Source organism: Palaemon carinicauda, chromosome 1 (assembly GCF_036898095.1).
Source record: "Palaemon carinicauda isolate YSFRI2023 chromosome 1, ASM3689809v2, whole genome shotgun sequence".
In the NCBI taxonomy this organism is placed as follows: domain Eukaryota; kingdom Metazoa; phylum Arthropoda; class Malacostraca; order Decapoda; family Palaemonidae; genus Palaemon; species Palaemon carinicauda.
In genome coordinates, this window is record NC_090725.1 from 242,781,201 (window position 1) to 242,804,516 (window position 23,316).

General features: G+C 43.4%; 1 protein-coding gene across 1 annotated transcript in view; it reads left to right on the forward strand.

Annotated features, from left to right (window-relative positions):
• Oseg4 (intraflagellar transport protein Oseg4) overlaps window positions 1–23,316 on the forward strand; it is an 821,277-nt gene that overhangs the window by 447,502 nt on the left and 350,459 nt on the right. The window contains 1 exon segment of the mRNA XM_068388427.1: window positions 6,307–6,409. Within this exon segment, the coding sequence (XP_068244528.1) occupies window positions 6,307–6,409 (103 nt within the window).

Sequence of the window (23,316 nt, forward strand, 5' to 3'; positions counted from 1 at the left end):
GAGTTTGGATTTATCCATGCCATGCTCTTATTCTAAAGAGCTTGGTGATGAAGGAGTTAGGTCACAGCTTGCAGTTCCTGCTCATCCCTGCCATACCGTCAGGGTACAAAAGAAAATCATGTGTAACTTACCTTTTGGGGTGTTTGCCGCAGATGGTAATGACTGCCGAACACTTGGGACTGCCACCTCTCCCATCGACGAGTCTTGTAGGCTTTAATTCCTGGGGGTTATTGTCGACATTGTGCCTTTCAGCACAACAAAGCTCTTAAGATTTTTGTGAGGCCAGGTCCTTCGGGACCTGTACCTCATGGTTTCCACCACTTACGAGGGAGAGACTACTTGCAGGCAATAACTCCCTGGGGTTATATCCTACAGTGTGCCTATTGGAGCACAACATATCTCATGGAGCTTTGTGAGGCCAAGACATTCAGGACCTGTGCTCCTCATAGTTTCAACCTCTTACGAGGAAGAAACTACCTATAGGCTATAACTCTTTTGGGGTTATTTCCTACATCATGCCTCTTAGGGCACAACAAAGCTCATAGAGCTTTGCGAGGCCAAGCCCTTCGGGACCTGTGCCTCATAGTTTTAACCTCTTACAAGGGAGAAACGGCTTTTCTTCAAGTCCAGCATAGCCTTTTATTTCGTTCCCTCCCGAGGGTATGGCATAGAGCTACTCATCAACTCCCTGTAGGGGTTAAGATGAGCATGAGTACTTCGCAAAAGACCTTAGTTTCGCAGAGAAGCCATGAGCAATGTTTTGCACCCACCCACCCACTGAGCTCTTCTGACTGATGAAGGCCTGCAAGCAACCCAGGTTGCTTGCCTTAGTATTCATTGTAAGTTTGCCTTACAGGTAAGAGTTAATTCTCTCCTTGCCAGCATTCGCCAGCGCTTGTTAATGCTGGCTGGTGGTTGCTAACGCCCAGCAGTGTTTTCTAACACTCGCCAGCGCTCACTGATGCTGGCCCTGGCTCACCAGCGTTCGCTAACGTCCAGCAGCATGTACTAACTCTTACCAGGGCTCGCCAGCGTTTGTTAACACCCGGCCACTTTGCTGGCGCTATCCAACGTTCGGTGACACCCAGCTACTGTGCTAGCGCTCTCCAACGTTAGCTAATATCGCCAGCACTCGCTGGCATTCGTGGGGTCTCACTGGCGCATACCGACATTTGCTGGCTCTTGCCGGCGTTTTCTGGCGTTTACTAGAAAGCATGGACAAACCTACCTAGTGTTTGTGTTCTTGGCGTTCTAGCTAACAAATCCTTACATGTGAGACCACACTTCTTCATGGGAAACTCCCTTCCCTAAGGAGGTTTACACAACTACAGGCCTTTGCTAACACCTCATAAATGGCTGAAACCAACTTCTTTGGTTGGACATGTGCATTTGCCAAGACAAATGTGGTTTATTGCTAAATGCTTGTGGCTGCCGCATCCCATCATTGTCCCCCGGGGCACAACGAGGCTTGTTAGACGCCTAGTTTCGGGAAACGAAATTCTTCGGGGTTACTTTCTCAGGCTTATTTTCCCTACGGAATGGAGAGCTCTTTGGAGCCCTCACATAACGGGCTAGGGATACATACCCTTTCAAGGTTATTTTTTGGAAGCCTCTAATCCCAAGGGAATAGTGTCAGCTTCTGCTTATGTTTACAAACGATATTGAGCAAGTATCCATTTACGAGGACGCTTGTCCTCCATTTAATACTGACGTAAGTTTGATCTCTGCGCTAGCTGCGTTTACTTTTTTTGGGAGCACACATGCTCAAGGAGCTGTCAACAATGCTACAACTAGTCAGCGACCAATTTCTTTGGGCAGTAATGATGCGATTCGGCGCACATACTGTACATTATTCCTGCAAGCATGCTGATGCTTGTTTTTTAACACTTACCACCCATGCGGGCAAACGATCTTTTCTGCCGTCAAGGACTAAGTACCATCTTATAATTAGAACTCTGTTCTGATAAATCACTAGTTTCGATGGTTATATTTCTTACGGGAAGTCAGGTCATGCATTACCCTTTTACCTTCCTGTAACCAGACATAGGAAGTTTCCCTTCAAGTAGACTCTGCTTTCATTCCAGGCAATTCTTTCTTAACTTGAGGATTGGCTGTCTTACATTTAAAATACTGTACTTAAGACTCCATTACTTCGCATGAGTGAAGCTGTTCCCTGGAAGGGAACATTCGGAACTTATGCCAGTTTCGCCAATCAGTAGCGAAGAAATACATGTGTCTTCATTGTTTCTAAGGATCTCGGTCATATGAAGAAGGAGGTCTCGATTTCAAACTGATCAATTTTCTGCAGTTGAGTTCCAGACACAACAAATAATTCGGGCTGCACCCGTATGTTCGTCCCGCCCCGACGGTCTGTGTTAATTGTTAGTAGATGGACTTATGCATACATTACCTGTCCAACAATACAGTAGATTGAATATACGTCTCAATTTTTCCTTTTGGAAGTAGTTGCATGCGATCGGTGGTTAGCAACTGGTCTCTTTCTCGACAGCGATTGCTAAGGAGATTTGCTGTAATATTATCTTTCTCTAGAGAGTATGGGTTACTCTGGTATTATTGACCTGTAAGCATACTTATGCGGCCAATTCCCATTGGAGTGAGAACAGTAGGAGGACAGAATTTTTCCCCCTCCTACAGAGCAGTTGCTTGTAACCGGTTGCATGTCTCGGCATCAATATACTCGATATATTTACTTGCTAGGCAATCTCTTGGCCACTCAGGAAGTAACCAACAAGAATTGACCTTTCCCTTGAGAGTCAAGGTACCTTGTTCCTCTCAGTTGAACTTGCTAACCCTTGGGGGGGGGGAACAGTCACAATCCCTTGGAAGTTTTGGCTACCCTACTGAGAGGTTGGCTGGTAGGTAGCCCAGAGACCATCTCATTTTCTGATAAGTTGGAGGGGAAATTATTTCTTCACGGATAAAATCTGAATTTCGCGATGGAGTCTTGCCTAGTGTTGCGGACCCATTCACCGAGCACTAACTAGGTGGGTGAGTGAACTCCTCCACTTGATGGAGGTCTATGTGGGATCTAGATCACCCCTTATTTTAATGGCAGTGGTGGATACAGTACTTCACGGGGCCAAACCTTGGTCAGTCTCCGTTCTCAAATAGGGATACATCATTCCCTTCATGCTCTCTCACCCTCCTCTGACCTTACATACAACTATGTCAGATTCCTATGTGAAGGGATCCATGAGGTAGTGCACTAACAGGAATATAGTGGATGAGTCTTGCGCAGCATGGGAAACCCTACCACCTAGTGAGGTGGCCGGGCGAGCTCGTCTGCTTGACGAAGGTGCTACGCATAGTGCTCTCTCGGGTGAGTCTTCCCATCTAGAATCGCGCATGCGGGAAGCATCGTCTAAAGTAAAGGCAAGTTCTACTTCGCTAGCGTGCACTACGCTCAGGTACATAGGCACACAAGGGTGGACTACACCTTACCTGTGGGAGCTGAGAGCGCCCCTTATCAGCTCTCATGTCGCCAACTCTCTCCTCGCACTCGGTCTACTTTGTGAGAGGGACAGCTGGTTCCCTTGCAAAGGAAGGTAGCTTTTCCTTCCCAGTCCGATCACTCAGTCAGACATGGGGACGGCGCCCACTTCCTTAGAAAAGTAGAGCACAAGAAAGGACACAAGGCGACATCCTCTCGTGCCCTGCCTTTCCTTGGCACTACCACTCCACCTAAGCCAAGAAAATGGGCTCCTGGGATCCCATCGGGAACAGTCTCGTTCTCGAGAGATGTCCCTGGTTCCTGAACTTTGTCCAGGCCATGAAACACGCTTGTCCCAGGATCGACCGTTCTTCCTCCGATAGTTCCACCTTTTGGCCTTGCACCTCGACCCACTGAACTTCTCGGTGCCAGTAGGTTTAGAGCAGAAGAGAGACCCGAGTGGTATATGTCAGACACCAACTTGCTCAGGGAGTAGGTTCTCTCTCTCCTCCCCCTGATTTGTTGCTCTTCATAGACGCATCAAAGACTCAAAATTTGGCTGGAGCGGATCCTGGAATCAGGCCCTTCCAGACTGTGATTGTCCGCCGTTCTGTAACAGATGACCCTGACCAACTGTTACTCTGCCTTGTGAGGGCAAGGTGTGTCCGGGAATGAGAAGACAGATTCACTGGCTAAGGAGGCTGCATCCGAGTTGCTGCCAAGAAGGTATCCCATTCCCTGTAATGATTTCTTACCTGACATCAAGAAATTGGTTTGCAATAAATGGCAACAGCAATGGGATAGTCAAGATGGCAATAAAATGAGGGAAGTAACAAATGACATATCTCCTTGGAGGTATAATATGATGCCCCGAAAATGGGAGACGTCTCTTTGTCGTCTCCGTATTGGTCACACTCGGTTGACACATGAGTTTCTGCTGAAGGGCCAACACCAACCGTATTGTGACAACTGTTTAGTACCTCTAACAGTAAGGCATTTGTTGACCGAATGCCCCAATTATAACATCTTGCGGAATAGATATTTGTTTGAGGCTCGAGGTGAGGGTGGCAGGTTCATCCTTGCCAAGATTCTTGGAAATGATGTGTCCTACCATGCAAGTGGCATTTTTAGATTTCTTTCAGAAGCAGGTCTTCTGAAAAATATTTAACTTTTATGACATTCAATTTTTATGATTTTAATTGAATACTCTTTAATTTTTTATTTTATTTCATTTTTTACTTTTGTATACATAAATTAAATGTTACCGGCGTCAATGACCTTAGATGTCAGGATGCCTGAAAACTTTAAATCATTCATTCATTCATTCCTCCCCCTGATTTGTTGCTCTTCATAGACGCATCAAAGACTCAAAATTTGGCTGGAGCGGATCCTGGAATCAGGCTCTTCCAGACTGTGATTGTCCGCCGTTCTGTAACAGATGACCCTGACCAACTGTTACTCTGCCTTGTGAGGGCAAGGAGGAAATACTTAAAAAGAACTTCCTGACCCTGCCATCGAATCAGTAGGCTCTTGGTGAGCAAGGGGAGAACCAGAGGAAGATTACAAAAAACTCAATATCTTCCAGGATGATACAGGAAATTGAGAGAGCCATTCACCCAGGTTCCTTATCTTCCAGTTGTCGTCCCCATGTTCATGAAACCATTAGTGTCAGCAGACTCATGGCATTCAAAAGTATTTCTCTGTGATGCAGGCGTGTTGAAATGGGAAACAGCGGCCACCTCCCACTACCTGCAAGACACAACCCACAGGAACCTGGATACATTTACCTTAGTGCCTGGGGTGGCTGGACAAAACGGTGCCAGTAACGCCTCAGCTCCCTTGTAGGACAAGTAGCTGTTCGTTTAGGGCAGATGTTACCTGCAAGAAGTCTAGGAGAATGTGTGAGTGACTGGCCACTTTCTATTTCATCCTCCCCTTTCTTGGGGTTTCAGTATCTAAGGAACTCTGCAAGCTGACCTCCTCTGACTGTAGGTGGGTACCATGCCCTTTGTGCATCCTAATATATGTTGATATATTTGTTATATCCCTGTTCTCCAAATGAGGAGGAGTCAGGCAGTGTCTAGGCTAAGTGAGGGCCTAGCTCTAATTTTACGCTTACCTGGTCAAGTCACATTACTAAATTCTACACTTGCACAGATTGCCCAGGCCGTCATCTTATAAAGATCACGAGGTGTCAGGGTGCCTTCTAAACAGCTCGGGTTCAGCACAGAGTGTCACCCCGAGACAGTTTCCACGCTGATGGTTTTTGGACTTCCACCCACCTATGTAAAGAGCATAGGGTTTGTATCTAGTGCTGGAACATATGATAAATTTGGAATTATTTTTATTTTTCCTACCTACAAACCTGAAGCTCTTTACTGTACACATACTGGTCCTGCCATCACCTTCCCCCGGAAGTCCTGCCGCGATTGCAAAGTAACAATTGTTTACTTGCTTGTGTGAGCGGGGTGGTTGGTCTACCTTCGCTAAATAACGGAGGGTAGTTACACCTCGCAAAGCTTTGGTGGCTGGTTATGTAAAGAGTTTCAGTTTTTTATATTTAGGAAAAATAAAAATTATTAAAAAATTTTAATTTTACTACAATACGGTGAAATTTTTATTTTTTATTTTTATTTTAGTATTAGCTTATCCTTCTATGAATGAATAACACATGAATCGCTGGTAGTTTCATTTAAATAATATTTTTTGTTTTTTGCTCTGTGCTTTAGAAGATATAACTTTTATATTCCATATCCATTTAAATTAATTAATTTCAGTTAAACGATCTCTACTGGTAGCAAGCTTCAAACAGTTTGATTAAATTGTACAGTATTGTAAATGTGAGTTTCTTTTAGGGTTCATGGTATGAAGAGATGATAAACAACAGAAATAAATCAGTAGTTCGTGGAATGGCATGGAACAGTGAGGGGCAGAGAATTTGTATTGTTTATGAGGATGGTAAGTAACATTTTGCTGATTGTTCATTTTTTTAAAAAGATTATAGTACTGGATTCTCAGTGTCTTTTGTGTGTGTAATTGGTAGCTTTTTGTTTCTGAAAGTTTTTTTTTTTATAAAAACAAGAAGCATGAGTTGAATGAATTTGTACAAGTTTGTATTAAACTAAGCTTGTTCCGTAACTGGATTACAAACCAACTTTCGGCGAAGCTGAGGGTTAACAACTCGTCCAGCTAGTTAGCAAGGGGTAGGGGGAGTAGCTAGCTACCCCTCTCACCTGCACACCTGTGACTGTGCTTCACTTTGCTTTTGGCTCAGAGGGAGAGCTGTTATTACCAATCTTCCTCCTCGCCTATTTTGGACTGCCATTAAGCTTCGTCTTTTTAACTTATGCTTTTCTTCTAGATTTATACATATGAAAACATTCTTAATGTTTTAATATACATGTTGTAAGCTTTCTTTATAGTGTATGTGCTGTGTGTGACAGCGTAGTACGGCTGGTTCTCAAGGACAGAGAACCTTTCCTTCCGACCTTTCTCCTTTGGACATCGGTCATCTCGTTACCGTCGCCTTCCCCTTTATGCGTTCTTAGAAGGAATCTGCTGGGGGAAGGGAGTGCAGCCCTTTCGCAGCTTAACTTCAGTCCTGCTCTTTCTGAGGGGCATCGCCGCTCACTCGTGGGCGGCCGGCAGAATACTCTGTGAGGGTAACACCTTTCCCGTCCGTGGATTGGTTTGCACTTCCGATTGGTTTTCTTCATTAATGAAGTAAAATTATAACTTGTAATTTTACTTTTCAGCTTCATCTCTACGGGGAACCCCCTTCCCGCCGGAGGGTTGAGTGGTTCTCTCGAGTAGTTAATTTTCCCAGCTGAATTGATTAATTGTAATTCTTGTTTTGTTGATTTTTTTACACTGCCATTGTAAAAAGAGTTATAACTAGGAAAAATACAAATTATAGTGTAGTTGTTTATTTTTTTTTATTTCTTTTATTGCTTAGATATTTTATATTGTTTATATTTTCAATTTTTTTGTGCTCTTTGTCCATATTCATCATGGTGTAATTACCCCTTTCTTTGTTTTTACAGAGTAGCAACGACCTGCACTCAGCAGGGATCATATGTTAAAATTTCTTATAAGATGGTGAAGATTGTCAAAAACAGGTTTACTTGGATAGATTATCTGAAATAAAGAAATTTGAAGAACCTATTAAAGATAGTCGGCGAGAGCGATTAAAACACTCCCCTGCTTTTGATGCCTTTTTAATTTCAATCCAGTTATTACACAAAGTATCAGAGCTTAAATTAAATAAAAAAGACTGAGAATCCTGCTAATGACAGGGCACTGTAGAGGAATTTGAAGGTGCTAAGTTTGATCTCGCTGATAGTGTTGACTATCTTATTACCGCATACGGTTATACAATTTCTGGTGGTGTTTACTGAATATTGAACAGAGTGCTAGGCGAGGGCAAGCAATGACGGGAGAAGAAGAAAAGGAATTATCTGTGTTGGGTACTACGTTTATTCATGTCCACATCTACTAAACGATGAAACTTGAACTCCATGACCCTGCTCCTGAAGGTAAACCCCGTGATAAGAAGCTGACCAAGTGTCAAAACTCCCTTGGCAATTGGCCTTAGCTGTACTATTAACACAGATGATGGTGCATAGTTCATGAAGACATTGTGTAAAGATTTCAAGATTGTGATTAGATGATACGAGTTAATATTTAGTGAAAAATCTGCATCACAAACCAAATGGGGCTTTATTCTGAAAAAGGACTTTTATATGTTGTACCTTATTTTTGTGTGTGTGACTGCAGTCAAGAGGAGAGGCCTTATAAAATGGTCTTTATTTATATTTATATATGCAGATTAAATATTTAGAGGATTGATTCAAGAGGTTATGCATGGGGATATATATGTCTCACCGTCTGGTTTTTAAGACCTGTATTTTCTCATCATTGTACTTATTTTATTTTTTTTAGATAATTTTTTTTTTATTCTTGTAAACAATAAGCATTTCTTTCCCCTGCATAACCTGTTCCATTTTCAGCCACTAATTGATAATTCATGCCCTTTGCTTCCTTTCTAAAATCTAAACTGAGATTCAAGCTATTTATTATATTATATACAGGTATAATGTCGGTTTTCCCTTGAATTAAACCATCGATCATACTACATGCTTTTTTGGCACTCTCCAGTAGAGAAAAAGAAATCTTACCTAAAAAAGATGCCATTGTTCTGAAGAACTGTTTACTCTAGAATAATATTAGGAGACAGATTGTAGCTGGGTCCTCTTGCCCCGTATTAAATCAAGGGGTGTTGCCCAATGCCCTGTTCATTCTTGATTGTTTACATTTTGTCCAATCCCTGGGCATTCCACCGTATTTTATTTTTGTGTAGTGAAACATTTGAGTGTGGTCTGCATTCAGACACTAGGCAATCTGCATGCTATATCTGGCCACAGTTTGCAAACCACTACATCGCTCTCCTTCTCCAGTCGATGTTGGCCAGGGAAGGGAGTGCGCAGTCCTTAATTTGTGTCTGTTCTCTCGGTGGACACCTTTCCCGTCTGCGGACTAGGTGCTCCTCCCTAGGGAGCTTTTTTGTTACATAATTTGTTTTATTTTTCCTCAGTTAGTGATGCCGTTCTTCGTTCCTCTAAGATGGTTGACGTAGAAGAGCAGGGCCTTTCATTCATGGGGAATCTGATGTCACTGCACTATCACTTTCCTTTTCTGCACCTGTGGCAGCTCTGATCAACAAGCTAACCTCGAGGAACTAGCTCCGGCTATGTTTTCTCAGGTAGCGCTCGATGCAGTCCTTCAACTTGAACAAGGCATGTTGATGGGAAGCAAAGAGTGCTGTCCGGAGGTCCGCCTCTAGGGGTTGGACTACTTTCCCTTCCGAGGAAGAATTTTCCTCCCTAGGTGTTGGGGTGTTTCTGATCACCTCTCGTTCGTGAGAGACCACCTCTAGAGACACCTCTTCGGATTCCATCTGGAGAACTTCCTGCTGAGCACTTTTCCCTGCGCTGCTGCTCTGCCAGCATATCCTGTGGCTGCGTCTTCTGCTTCATCTGCTGCTGCTGCCGAGGTCTGCGCTCCTTTCCCTAACAAATATCCTTTGGGGGTGGAGCAAAGTCCGAGACATGTCTCCTCTGTGAGTGTTGCCCTTTCTAATGAAAGGGCAGTCATAGAGACTCCTCTTCGGAAGCCTGCTGATGGTCAGCTTGCTGATCCAACGTTTGCTGTTCGACGCCGTGTTGATGGTAAAAGACCTCGCCGTGTTCATCCTCCTCTTCACCTTCAGGGTGCTCCTGCTCCGTCGGTGAAGAGACGCTTCTTCACGTCTTCACTTCCGTAGTCTTCTTCTTCGGAGGAACCTGCCCAGCCTGCCTCTTCTGGTTCCCGACCCTAGCTTTCTTCTTTGTCCTTGGTTTCTCTTCAAGAAACTTCGGTTCATTCGTCTCCTGCAAGTGATCGATCACAATCTCCTCCAGAGAATGTGTCTCCTCACAAGGGTCATGTTTCTACGCAGGAGCTTCCAGCAGCAGTTTAGCGGCAGCATTCTCCGTCTCGTCAGGCACCTACTCGACATTCACCTGCTAGTCAGTCTGCTATCGACCTGCAGCTTGTGAATCGCCCACTCATCTGAATCTTGTAAATCGCCTTTTCATCATGAACTGTCTGCCTAGCCGACTGCTCGTGAACTGCCTACTCGTTTGACAACTCGTAAATCGCTGACTACTCTTGAGTCGCTTGTAGCTCGTGAATCACCAGCTCAGTCGTCATCTCGACGCATAAACGCTCTTCTGCTTGACAATTGTCATCGGTTCCCCAGCGTTAGGCTTCACGACAGTGATCGCCAACGTGTTCACACCAGGAGATTCCTCGACGTTCACCAACGCGTACTGGCCATCACTCACTCAGCATACAACCGCAAAGGTGAGTGTCCATCCTCATCCAAGCGAGGATTGCCAGCTGCAGCTACCGAATGTGTTGGTTGTTTGCTTTAAAGAAAGGTAAGTTGGTCACCGACCGTTCACTATTGCCCCATTCCCCTCCCCACAAACGCATACCAGTGGTGAAGGAGGAAGAGGGCAAGTTTCATGGATTTAAGATCCAGAAACTTCCAGCACGTAGGAAGGAACTGTCGTCATCGTTGTCTAAGTCCTCATCATCCAGAATGAAGACTCCTTGGAAGGACCTTTTGGCGTCTATCCCTTCAGGGGAAATCGGATAACGCATCCTTGAATAGGGAGGTGTGATTCAGTGCCTTGGTCAGGGCCGTGACTCAGGCCTTTGTACCTATGTTCCCTTCACGACCTGCGGAAGGCCCCGGGGTTTCTCTGGGGGACTTCCTCCATTTCGAGTGACCCAGGACAATGGACCACGACTGCTTCTCCCCTGAAGAGGAAGAGAGGAGTACCTGACGAACCGTCATCATCCAGGGTCAAGCTGACTCCGGTCAGAGCTCCAAGGTGAGAGGTCTCCCATGTAAAACCATCGTCGCTTCTACCCACCAATGCCTCACCCGCCGATTCGAGAGGCTCTCATAGGGAAGAGTCAGTTTCGGAAACTCCCCTTCCATCGCCAACGGAAAAAGGTTGTCACATCCTCTACGACACCCGAACCATAGAGTTTCTGGCCCACCAGGTGGTGAACATGTGGGCCAATACCATCTTGAAGTGAAGGGATGCAGTGGCCGAGAGATTCCACCAACAGGTCCTTCCTCTTCAACCCAAAGGAAGTCGAGCAGGCTGCGGAGAGGTGGAGGAAGTCCAACCTGGATGCCCTTTTTCATAGGGCCTTGACATTGTGGCCCTACAGACTTCCAGCCCCTCCAAAGACCAGCCAACCGAAACCTTCTACAAATAAGATGGCAGCGAAAGAAAAGGTAGTGTCTAAAAAACCCTTTTCTGTTAAGGCCCGGAAAGGCACCAAGTCCAACCGTGGATGGAAACGGCAGAGAGGTGACGGCAGAAGTTGCAAGCGCTAGGATAAACAATCCCCTTGCTTGTCCACCAGTGGGGGGATACCTTCAAAGCAGCTGGTTCAGGCGGATGCAGCTCAGGGCCGAACCTTGGACGGTCTCCGTGATTTGTTCAGGGTATCGCGTCCTGTTCATCTCTTCTCTCCCTCCACTGACCAAGAATCCAGTGCTTGTGAACTCCTTTGCGATGGGATCAGCAAAGGGGCAGGCCCTTTGGGCCGAAGTTCAGATCATGTTGGAGAAGGGTACTCTTTATGAGGTCCTCGACGGATCCCCAGGCTTTTTCAGTCAACTCTTTCTTGTGAAAAAGGCATCTGGAGGTTGGAGACCAATCATCGACCTCTCGGCTCTGGACAAGTTTGTCAAACAGACTTTGTTCAGCGTGAAGACAGACACGGTCAGACAAGCGATAAGGCCACAGGACTTCATGCGTACACTGGATTTAAAGGACGCATGCTTTCAGATCCCAGTCCATCCATCTTCAAAGAAGTATCTAAGATTCAACATGGACAACAAAATATACCAGTTCAAGGTGCTGTGCTTCGGCCTCTCCAGAACACCTCAGGTCTTCACAAGAGTGTTCACCCAATTGTCATCCTGGGCACACAGGGTCTGCATCTGTCTCCTTCTTTACTTGGACAACTGGTTGATCCTAGGAGACTCACTGACAACCCTTCATCAGCACCGAGACAAATTTCTGAGGCTTTGCCAAGATCTGGGAATCATGGTAAACCTTGAGAAGTCATCCTGGCTTCCCACTCAAAGACTGGTATACCTGGGCATGATATTAGACAGCAAACTACACAAAGCCTTCCCATCAGACGACAGGATAGTGAGGCTGCGGAAGGTCGCAAGACCCTTTCTCAGACGAGAAGAACTCCCAGCCCAGAAGTGGCTATGTCTTCTCGGACACCTATCATCCTTGGCCTGTCTAGTTCCCAACGGCCGCCTCAAAATTTGATCTCTCCAGTGGCACCTGAAGTCCAATTGGAATCAGGTCATCGATTCCCAGGACACTCCGATCCCCATGAGACCAGAGGAAAGGACGGACCTCGGATGGTGGCTGGTAGACGAGAATCTGCTGAAGGGTGTCGATCTTCTCGTCCCTCCACCCAATTTGTTGCTGTTTTCGGACGCATCAAAAGAAGGGTGGGGGCTCCATGTTGTGCACCACATGGCCTCAGGTCTTTGGTCAGAGTATGAAAAGTACCTTCACATAAATCTCCTAAAGATGAAGGCTGTACATCTGGCCCTTCAAGAAATCCACCAGTTCTTGGCGGGTCACTCAGTGGTGGTGATGAGTGACACCACCACGGCAGTCGCTCAATTAAAAAAGAAAGCAGGTACTTTTTTGTTCCCCTTATCCCATCTAGCAGTAGAGATATTGAGATGAGTGGAAGTCCACTCGGTCTCGCTATCAGTTCACCTCATTCCTGGCAAGAGGAATGTGCTCGCCAATAATCTGAGCAAAGCGGCGCAGATAGTGAGTTCCGAATGGTCTTTGCATCTTCTAGTAGCCAACAAACTCCTGACTTTGTGGAGTTCGCCGACTGTGGATCTGTTCGCAACGACCCTGAACTTCAGGCTCTGTTGTACTGCTCCCCAGTCCAAGACCCCAAGGCTCTCTGGCAAGATGCGTTCCAACAATGGTGGGACAACATTGACGTTTACACATTCCCACCGTTCTGTCTGATAAGAAGAGTACTCAACAAGACCAGAACATCAGTCATTGTTTCGATGATTCTCATAGCTCCGCTATGGCATCACGTGGAATGGTTCCCGGACCTTCTGCAGCTCCTAACAGATCTGCCAAAAGAACTTCCTCCACGACACAATCTACTTAGACAAACACATGTCAACATTTACCACAAGGCGGTAGCTTTGCTACGTCTTCATGACTGGAAATTATCCAGCATCTCAGAGAGGATTTTTGCAACAAGTTGCGAAGAGGATGTCTGGATATCTGCGAAAGTCATCAGCTTCAGTCTACCAGGCGAAGTGGAACGTCTTCTGTGGTTGGTGTTGTGGAAGGGGTCTCAATCCACTCTATGCCACTATTCCAGCAATAGCGGAGTTCTTCATGTATTTACAGGAAGAAATGCGTCTTTCATTTTCAGCGGTTAAAGGGCTGTCGCTCAGCCTTGAGTCTAGCCTTTAAACTGAAATGAATGGACATTTCTTCATCGCTAGAACTTTCCCTCCTCATACGGAGTTATGAACTTACCTGTCCTCAGTCGGAAGTAAGTACAGGTAATCGCCGAGTTACGACCGAGATAGGGACCGAGAGATGCGTTGAAAGTTGATTTAGACGTATGTCAAACTTAAAAAAAGTGAAGTTTCCGTAAACTTATTATGGTGCGCCATGATTCGGCAATCATCTAAGGCCTATTTTATCAAAATTTTCCTACAGTATATCATTATATCATTTTCTCGTTCTATAAGATATCATATGCTCTATTAAAGCATTTTGTAACCTATTTTTCTATTTCAGAAGCATTTTTCCAATTTCAAAAGCATTTTAATATAACAATTACCAACTTTTTTTATGTTTATCTTTGGTTGAGATCAGCTGATTGGAAGGTCCTGCTACTGTATCGAGAGAATGAGTATTGTTTATATAATTTCTTAATTTATTCAAAATATTTTGCAGGATATAGTTTTCTTAAATATTTATTAGTTATCGTAAAAATACGTTCTCTCTTTCTCTCTGCATGTGTGTGTGCTCGTGCGTGTACAGATAGTTAATTTTTAAAGCTTCATAAAGCACTTAAATTCATTATTAAGCCTTCATATTTCATTAGACATTATTATGTTTAATTGTGGTTTATTAAAGCATGTTTGTATTCTATTATTCAATTTCAGGAGCATTTCAATAACCATCAATTACATTAGTTTTACTTTTGGTAGGCATCAGCTGATCTCAAGGTCACTCTACTTTATTACCATTATGCGAATACCACATAGTGTTGTTTATATAATTTTTCTAACTTATTCAAAATATCTTCATAATGAATATTACATCAGCTCCAATATGTTATAGGATATCACAATTTCCTACAAATAGCCCCTATTATTAGTTATATGAATACGTCTCTCTCTCTCTCTCTCTCTCTCTCTCTCTCTCTCTCTCTCTGTATTTTGATTTTTTAATTCAGTTAAATTTTCATATTTCTTTAGAAATTGTTAGAAATTATTTGTATCATTACTGGATGTTTCGATTATGTGAATACTAATATTACTTGGCAACACATCGAAAGGAAATCACTTGATTTGCCACCCTCCTTCCACCAGAAATATGACGCCATCAGACTTCTTTTCTTAAATTTACAGTAAGTAGTACTATTCTCTTATCAACTGATACAGACCACTTAAACAATTGATATTAATATTTCGATTATATGAATAATAAGATTACTTAGTAACAGATCAAAAGGAAATCGTTTGGTTTGCTAACACGCCTTCCGCTTGAAATATGACGTCACCAGACATGTGACGTGAACTCGACAAAGAATGACTTACGAAATATGTAAAACCTTTTTCTTTTTTTCTTGCAAGAAATGAAAGAAAATTCTAACTTAGTGAGCGAAAGTATCTCACTTTTATAATATAAAAGAAAATATATTTATAAGAAAATATTTTTCCTATTAGTGTACTTCCAATGGGTAAATATCGATATATTATCAGAGATGAAATGAAACTAGCATAGAGGCAAATTTACACAATGGAATACTTATAACAACCGATACATACTCACAAAATACTTTGTATCGTTACTTGATATTTTGATAATTGAAATACTAACACTAATCGTTAGCCTATTGGAAAGAGATCACTCTATTACCCGCTCACTTTCCATCGGTATACAGTGAACCCTCGCTACTTCGCGGTTCGACAATCGCGGATTCACCACTTCGCGGGGTTTTCCCATAACCCATATATATATACATATCGCGGATTTTCCGGAAAATTCGAAAATACCGCGAAATCTGAAGACAACCAAATACGATATTTTGTTACCTGTAATTCCATTAATACTGTAATTAGTAATATCTGCTCTTACTGATTGTTCATTGCATTACATATGATATATAATTCAGCACAGAAAGAAATAAAACACGAAAAGAGAATGTGATCATACGATAATTCAGTACGTAGTAAAATTAAATCGAACATGAAACGCAAATCAGATGCAGTCATACCATATTAGAATGGTGTGTACTGTAATGGATGTGCTTCTTTTCCATGAATCTTTTGTATGTATACGTACGTAGTACAGTACTGCATCCAATAATATTCTTTGTTGCAAAAATCACATTTCGAATACTGTAAGCGTACGAGAGAGAGAGAGAGAGAGAGAGAGAGAGAGAGAGAGAGAGAGAGAGAGAGAGAGAGGCGTAAAATAGCGTACGTAAATTTTTATTATTATTGTTATTATTATTATTATTGTTGTTGTTGTTAATAAAATTATTATTGTTATTATTATTAATCATTATTATTATTATTATTACTGTACAGTATTATTATCATTATTTATTATTATTACGGTATTGTACTTAATCTACGTACGTTCAGTATGCGCGGGGGCATCTTCTATGAGTAACCAACGCGCCATAGTACTGTAAGACGGGTTGTGATTGGTTCAAGCGCTGATAGATGACGAATCAAAACTCAAGTTTTGTTATCTAGCCTGTGATTGGTGTTTTGCCCGCATCTTCTACCCGCAGCATCAAAGTTCTCGCGGGGCTGGATCGTTCACTTTCTCTTTCCGCGTATTGCTGAGTAGACGTTCTTAAGTTTGTGAAGTTTAATCTGTGCTGTGTGCGACTGTTTTAAGTTGAACTTTTTGTTGAACTTTCTGTTACAATGCCTCCCAAGCGTTCTGCTTCTAGTAAGGCTGGTAGTGAGCCTAAACGCCACCGAAGGATGATGACGATAGCTGAGAAGGTTACGCTTCTCGACATGTTAAAAGATGGTAGAAGTTACGCGGCCGCCGGCCGCCATTTTGGCATCAACGAATCCACCGTTCGCTACATCAAGAAGGACGAGGCGAACATTAGAAAGACTGCTGCAATCACCTTTAGCAGATCAGCGAAGCGAGTCGTTACAACGCGTAATAAAACGATCGTACGCATGGAAGGTGCTTTAGCTGTGTGGATTGCCGACTGCCGGAAGAAGAACATAGCGTTGGATACGAACACCATCCAAACAAAGGCTTTGAGCTTATATGAGAATTTTGCTGCAAAGGAACCTAAAGACGACGACGGCAACCATGCTGAAGATGATGATGATGCAGATGATCCTCAACCAGGGACATCCACTGATTCCCAGCCTCAGAAACGTTTTTCCGCAAGCAAAGGATGGTTCGCGAAGTTTCAGAAACGCTTCGCCCTGAAAAGCGTTTCCCTGCATGGGGAGTCTGCTTCCGCTGACACTGCCGCTGCTGAAACTTACGTGAACCAGACTTTCAAGAACATTATCGCTGAAGGTGGATACAAGCCGGAACAAGTCTTTAATATGGATGAAACCGGCTTGTTTTGGAAGAGAATGCCGTCGCGAACTTTCCTGTTCAAAGAGGAAGCCAAAGCCTCTGGCTTTAAGGCATTCAAGGATCGCGTTACCCTCGTGATGTGTGGCAATGCTGCTGGATTTTTGTTAAAGCCGGGGCTTATTTATAAGTCGAAAAATCCTCGCGCTTTGAAAAATAAAAATAAGAATCTCCTTCCCGTGTACTGGATGCATAATCAAAAAGCATGGATTACGAAGATGCTGACCTCCAACTGGTTCCACCAGTGTTTCATCCCGCAAGTCCATGAATATCTCTTAGAGAAGGGCTTGCCATTCAAGATCCTTCTCCTTATGGATAACGCTGGTGGACACGCAACTGACCTGTCGCGTGAGGGCGTTCAGGTTGAGTTCCTGCCACCCAACACCACGTCATTAATTCAACCAATGGACCAGGGGGTTATCAGGGCGTTCAAGGCCCTCTACACGAAGAATACCTTGGCGGACCTCGTTGCGTGTGTGGATGCTGCCCAAGATGACGAGGATGAAGATTTCAACTTGAAGGCGTACTGGCGGCAGTACACCATAGCCACGTGCCTGCAGAATATTCAAAAGGCACTTCAAGAGATGAAACCTGCAACCGTAAATGCTAGCTGGAAGAAGCTGTGGCCCGATATTGTTTACGACGACAAGGGATTTACTCCGTCGGAAATCCAACACTCTGCAATACGGAAATCTGTGCAGTTGGCTGCCATAATTGGAGGTGACGGGTTTGGCGACATGACGACTGAAGACGTCGACGAGTTGTTGGACTGCCATTCCCAGCCCCTAACTGACGCAGACCTCGAAGACCTGACGAAATCGGCAAGAGAGGAAGAGAGTGAGGGTACCCAGGAAGAGACCCAAGAAAATGTCGAAGAAACGGGCTTAACATTAGAACGGCTTGCCAAGTTCTGCAACCATATGAAGGAGGCGAAAGAAATGTTACAAGAGTGGGACGAGGATATGGTTCGCTCGATGCAATTCTCAAATAAGGTCGATGACATCATGACTCCCTACAGGATGCTCTTGGATCGAAAAAAGAAGCAGCGGCAACAACTTCCGATCACAATGTTCTTCCAGCCTCGCAAAAAAGAGCCAGTTCCTCCTGCTAGTACGCCTTCGGAAGAAATTGAAGAAGTTGAAGAGGTGTCTCAGGAAAAGACACCTCCGTCTGAAGAGACGTAAAATACTATCATTGACTGCACAGTAGAACACATCATCAGCTTCATCATCATCATTTCTACTGTGCAGCAAATTCATCGCCATCGTCATTCAAGTTTTTCTTGAACTTCTTTCGTGGTGAGTACAGTAACAATCTTTATTTTTTACTTTAACCTGTTTTATAGTTTAGTAATGTACGTACAGTACTGTATGCATTAAGTTAAAGGGAAGGTTTTAAAAGTCTACATGTTGTAACCTATCATATTTTTTTTGTTTAAAATTTACATTTACGTACGTAAAACAATCTCTCTCTCTCTCTCTCTCTCTCTCTCTCTCTCTCTCTCTCTCTCTCTCTCTCTCTCTCTCTCAAATTGTTTTCCTGCTTTGCTACGTACAAGTACTGTATAATTTATATTTGTAAGGTAACATATTTTGTAAATGCTTTTACTGTAAATACTGTATGTACTGTATCATTATTTATCACTATCATCATGCGCGTTAAATGCCTTGTTTGTTCTGAGCGTGGTTGTTTACTGAGCGTACACGCCGTCGTTTCAGGCGGCGTCATAAAGAAAAAGATTTCATTTGGAAGTCCTAAGAAAAATACGTAAACTAAAACATTGGTAATAAAAAAATCAACATACAGTACTGTATAATCAATATAATCGATGCAAAAACTAACCTATACGTACATATATGTGTACACTAAATGAGTTTGTTTCTTCATTATGATCAGAGATGAACGTAAACAAAACATTGGTTGCCATTTTTTATCGTGCTTTTTAGGTATTTAGGAAACACATGATATAAAATCGCCTTTAATATTTGTGCCTGTTTTAGTTTAGGGTGCTGTAGTACATGCATTAAGTGTTCTGTACATTAAAGGGTGGTTTGTTAACAGTACTACGTACAAGGGAAGGTTTTAAAAGTCCGAATATACATGTTAAATAAATAGGTAAATATGCTGTCACTACTTCGCGGATTTTCACCTATCGCGCCCGCGTCTGGAACCTATCTACCGCGATAAACGAGGGTTCACTGTATGACATCACCCGGCATATGATATGAACTTGACGGATATTAAAACTTTTCCTAATGTATTTTTTACTAAAAATGGATACTGTATATTATTGATAAAAGAAAATACTAACTTACAGAGATAAATTGGTTAATTTTTATACAAGAAAATAGATTAATCTCGAGGAAATATTTGTCCTATCAGAGTAATATTCCGACATACTTGTGACATCATCACAGTGAAAAAAGTCGTCGTAAAGTCGAACTGTCATAAGTCGCATAGGTCGTAAGTCGGCGTCTAAGTGTAATACCTCCCCCATGGAACATGGATCGAGTTCTTTCGCCCCTAAAAGGACCTCCGTATGAACCATAACGCCAGGCAACAGATCGCCACCTAACTTGGAAGACGGTGTTCCTTCTCTCCTTGGCCTCTGCCAAACGAGTTAGCAAACATCATGGTCTCTCGTATGACATCGCCCATTCAAGGGATGGGGTGAGGTAAGCATCAGCTTTATCTCTGAGTATGTTGCCAAGATTCAAAATCCGTGGGTTTTGGATCCTAGATTCGACTACAGTCAGCGCGGATCGCTGTGTCCGGGTAGTGGGCCGGACACAGCGTTCCGCGCAAATCGGAGGCATGGGGTTTATCGGGGAAAAAATCGACTGGGACAAATTGACTAATTGGCATCTTTTTATACAAGTTGGCATCTACATATCTGCGTAGGTGGAAGCTAGCCAGTGTGTTTCCTGTAGTCGTGGAGTGAGGTTGTGTCAGGTTGAGAGGGCCGAGTTGCAATCGTTCTTTTGTGAGTTCGCGTGGCATTTTTGTGTATCAAACCCCCCCCAGTGATGTCTAGACCCCGTACAAGTCATGATGACATTATTAGAGTGATAACCTGTCTTAATTTAGGTCTGCAAACGAAGGAAATAGTGAAGAATACTGGCGTGAACGAGAGGACAGTGAGGCGCTTGGTGGCGAAGTACAAGGCAGGAGGTAGCGCCGAGATCCCTTCTCACTCCCAGGCTGGTTCCCCTCCCCGGAAGATTCCTGATCGTACTTTAGTTATATTAAAGCGAAGCCTAGAAGAAAATCCAACATTAACGGCTAAGCAACTGAAAGAACAGAACCCTAAATTGTTGAGCGACGTCAGTGTTCGTACGATTCAGGAAAACCTGTCGAAGCGCCTCGACTTCGAGAAAGTGATCGCGAGAAAGAAGCCCGCTTTAACTTTGAAACAAAGGCAGAAGAGTGTTGCTTTTGCCAAGACTACAAGGATTGGACCTTGGAGCAGTGGCGTAGTGTCTTGTGGAGTGACGAAGCGACCTTTTGTGTGAGTGAGATGACCGGGAAAAAAGTGTGGCGGCGAAAGGGGTCAGATCCTCTTAAGCCTAATCTCACGGCCAAGACAGTTAAGCACCCAGCATCGCTTATGGTCTGGGGTTCGTTTGCCTATGGTGGTGCCCCAAGCCTTGTTGTTTTGCCTAAAGGCATAACGGTTAATGCTGACCGCTATTTGATCATTTTAAAAGACAATTTAGCGGATTTTTTTGCGGCTACAGGAGCTGAAATTTTTCAGCAGGACGGTGCCCCTTGCCATACGGCTAAAAAAGTGAAAAAGTGGCTGGAAAATAGCGAAGTGAACTATATTCCTGATTGGCCAGGTCAAAGTCCAGATATTTCGCCCATTGAGAACCTTTGGGCGATAGTTAAAGCCCGCCTTCGTAAAGAAGTGACGACCAACGTGACACTTCTCGAGGCGGGGCTCCATAAGGTGTGGGCGGAAATACCAGCTGAAATACTACAAAACCTCGCCGATAGTGTTCATCAACGACTTTTGGAGATCAAGAAGAGGAAAGGCTACCCTATAGACAAGTAGTAGGGATATTGGTGAGTGTTCAATTAATTTTTATTGATTTATATTGTGTATTAGTGTAGATATGGGGGGGGACCAAAATGAATGCACGGCGGATGCTGCCCGGACAGACCAACCCGCGCTGACTGTACTTTTGGATAACTAGTCTCCCCTCTGTAATCTATGACCCAGATCATCTGTTACTATGCCCAGTAAGGTGTTTGAGGCATTACCTAAAGAGAACAGCAGCAGCTCTGCCGAGAGTGCCCTCACTTTTGGTCAGCAAGGGCAGAAACAAGAGGAGGATCATGAAAAAAACAATCTCCAGATGGATTCACAGGGTCATTGACCTTGATTTGAATCCTTATCCTCCTCCATCACATTGTCCCAGAGCCCACAATGTCAGGGGCGCACCTACGTCCCTGGCCTTCAAAAAGAACTACTTTGTGATGCAGGTATTGCAAGCGGGCATGTGGAAACGTCAAACTACTTTCACCGCCCACTACCTGTGATACGAGACCCATAGGAACCTAGATACGCTCTCTATCGGTCCTGTGGTGGCTACACAACAGCTGGTTTAGTACCTCAAGCTCCTTATTGGACAAGTAGCAGAAGGTTGAGGGCATTGGTTACCCGGGTCTTAGTCTGAATGAATGAAAAGGAATGTCTGGCTCTTTTCCTTCCTTCATCCTCCCCTTCCTTGGGGGAAATCAGCATCTTGGGTCCTCTGCACAAGCAGACTTCAAACCTCTGCAGGTAAACTATTTGTCCCTTGTGTAACCTAGTATTGTCCCAATACTATTGCGTCCCCATACCCTGGCGAGGTGGTACTGGGAATGTCTCGGTCACGTCGGTTATTTCCTACAAGACTCGGAATAACTTTTACCTTGACAGTCACATTGCTAGTATCTCATCACACACAGCTTGCGTAGGCTGCAGGCCATGCTTAGCAGGTTTATCGAGGTGTTAGGGTCTCCTTATTTGTGCACTAACCTGCATAATAGGGAGTACCCAGGGTAAGGCCAAAAGCCAGATTGGCAAGGACTTCCACCCTCCTAATGGGTAAATCACCCCTATGAATAGCATTGGTTTGTATTCCAGTTATGGAACAAATAATAAATTTGGAAGTAATTTGTATTTCTCCTAACGATATAAACCTTAGCTATTTATACCTACTTGCCCGCCAACCCTGTCCCTCGTTAAAGTCCTACCTCCAAACAAAGTAAAGCACAGTCACAGATGTGTTGGTGAGAAGGGTAGCTAGCTATCCCTCCTACCCTTGCTAAATTCTAATAGCTCGTCTTTTCAGCTTCGCTGAAAGTAATGCCCCTATAGATAGCTAAGGTTTGTATCTTTAGAAAAAATACAAATTACTTCCAAATTTGTCATATTACCCCTAGATAGATGGATAGACTCGCTTCAATAGTCTACCATATTTTTATCTTGACTTTCGTGAGTATTATCTTTTTTTCTTTTGAGAAATTTAAATTTGGCTATTCCATTCAGTATCAGATTACTAACTGTAAATCTCATACATAATGACTTTGTACCTCCTATTTATGGTTTTACTCATGTGCAATTCCCCTTTATTTCTTCTAAATTAACGGACCTATTAAGAATTATGAATTGATATGTGTAAACTGTACTTTACAATTATACACCACAAAATCATTAATCATGTTGAGACCTCTCTCATTGTTAACAATGTTCCCCAAACAGTTATAACTTTTGTTAATAAAAAATTATCATCATCCTGTAGTACTACCACTTCCTAGTCTTCCATGCTATCCATCCAACAACCATTGCATATGTCATGTCTACTGAATTGGTAACAACTCCATTGAGTGCCTCTCAGGTGTTAGAGTGGTATGTTATCCTTTTAGAACTTTCCCATTAAAGGGTAAAACAGATGGTGTTTATAAAAGAGACCCACGAGTTTAGGTTCTATTAAACCCCTTACGTGCTGTAAGGGGTTTAATAGTGACAGCCTATGGTAAGTCATCACCATGAACTAATACTGTAGTAATATTGGAGACAATACTAAGATATTTTGCTCATGCCCAGCCAACATCTCCAGTTTTGTCACCTTATGGTCAGCATGTCTTTTACTGAGCACCATTAAATAACAGTAATCAGTCCTGATTTAGTTATCCACTATTCATTGTGATGGAGTTAATGTAGGAGAGGGGTTTATTTACCATTCAATTTTGCTTTCGGTGGTTTGTTTTGATATTTTATGGGAATGGCATTGCTGCTGCATAAGTCTCCATTCTCTCCTGACTTTCATGACAACATGAAGCTGCTTAAGTTTTTGCAATTTATCGCCACTAATTTTTATG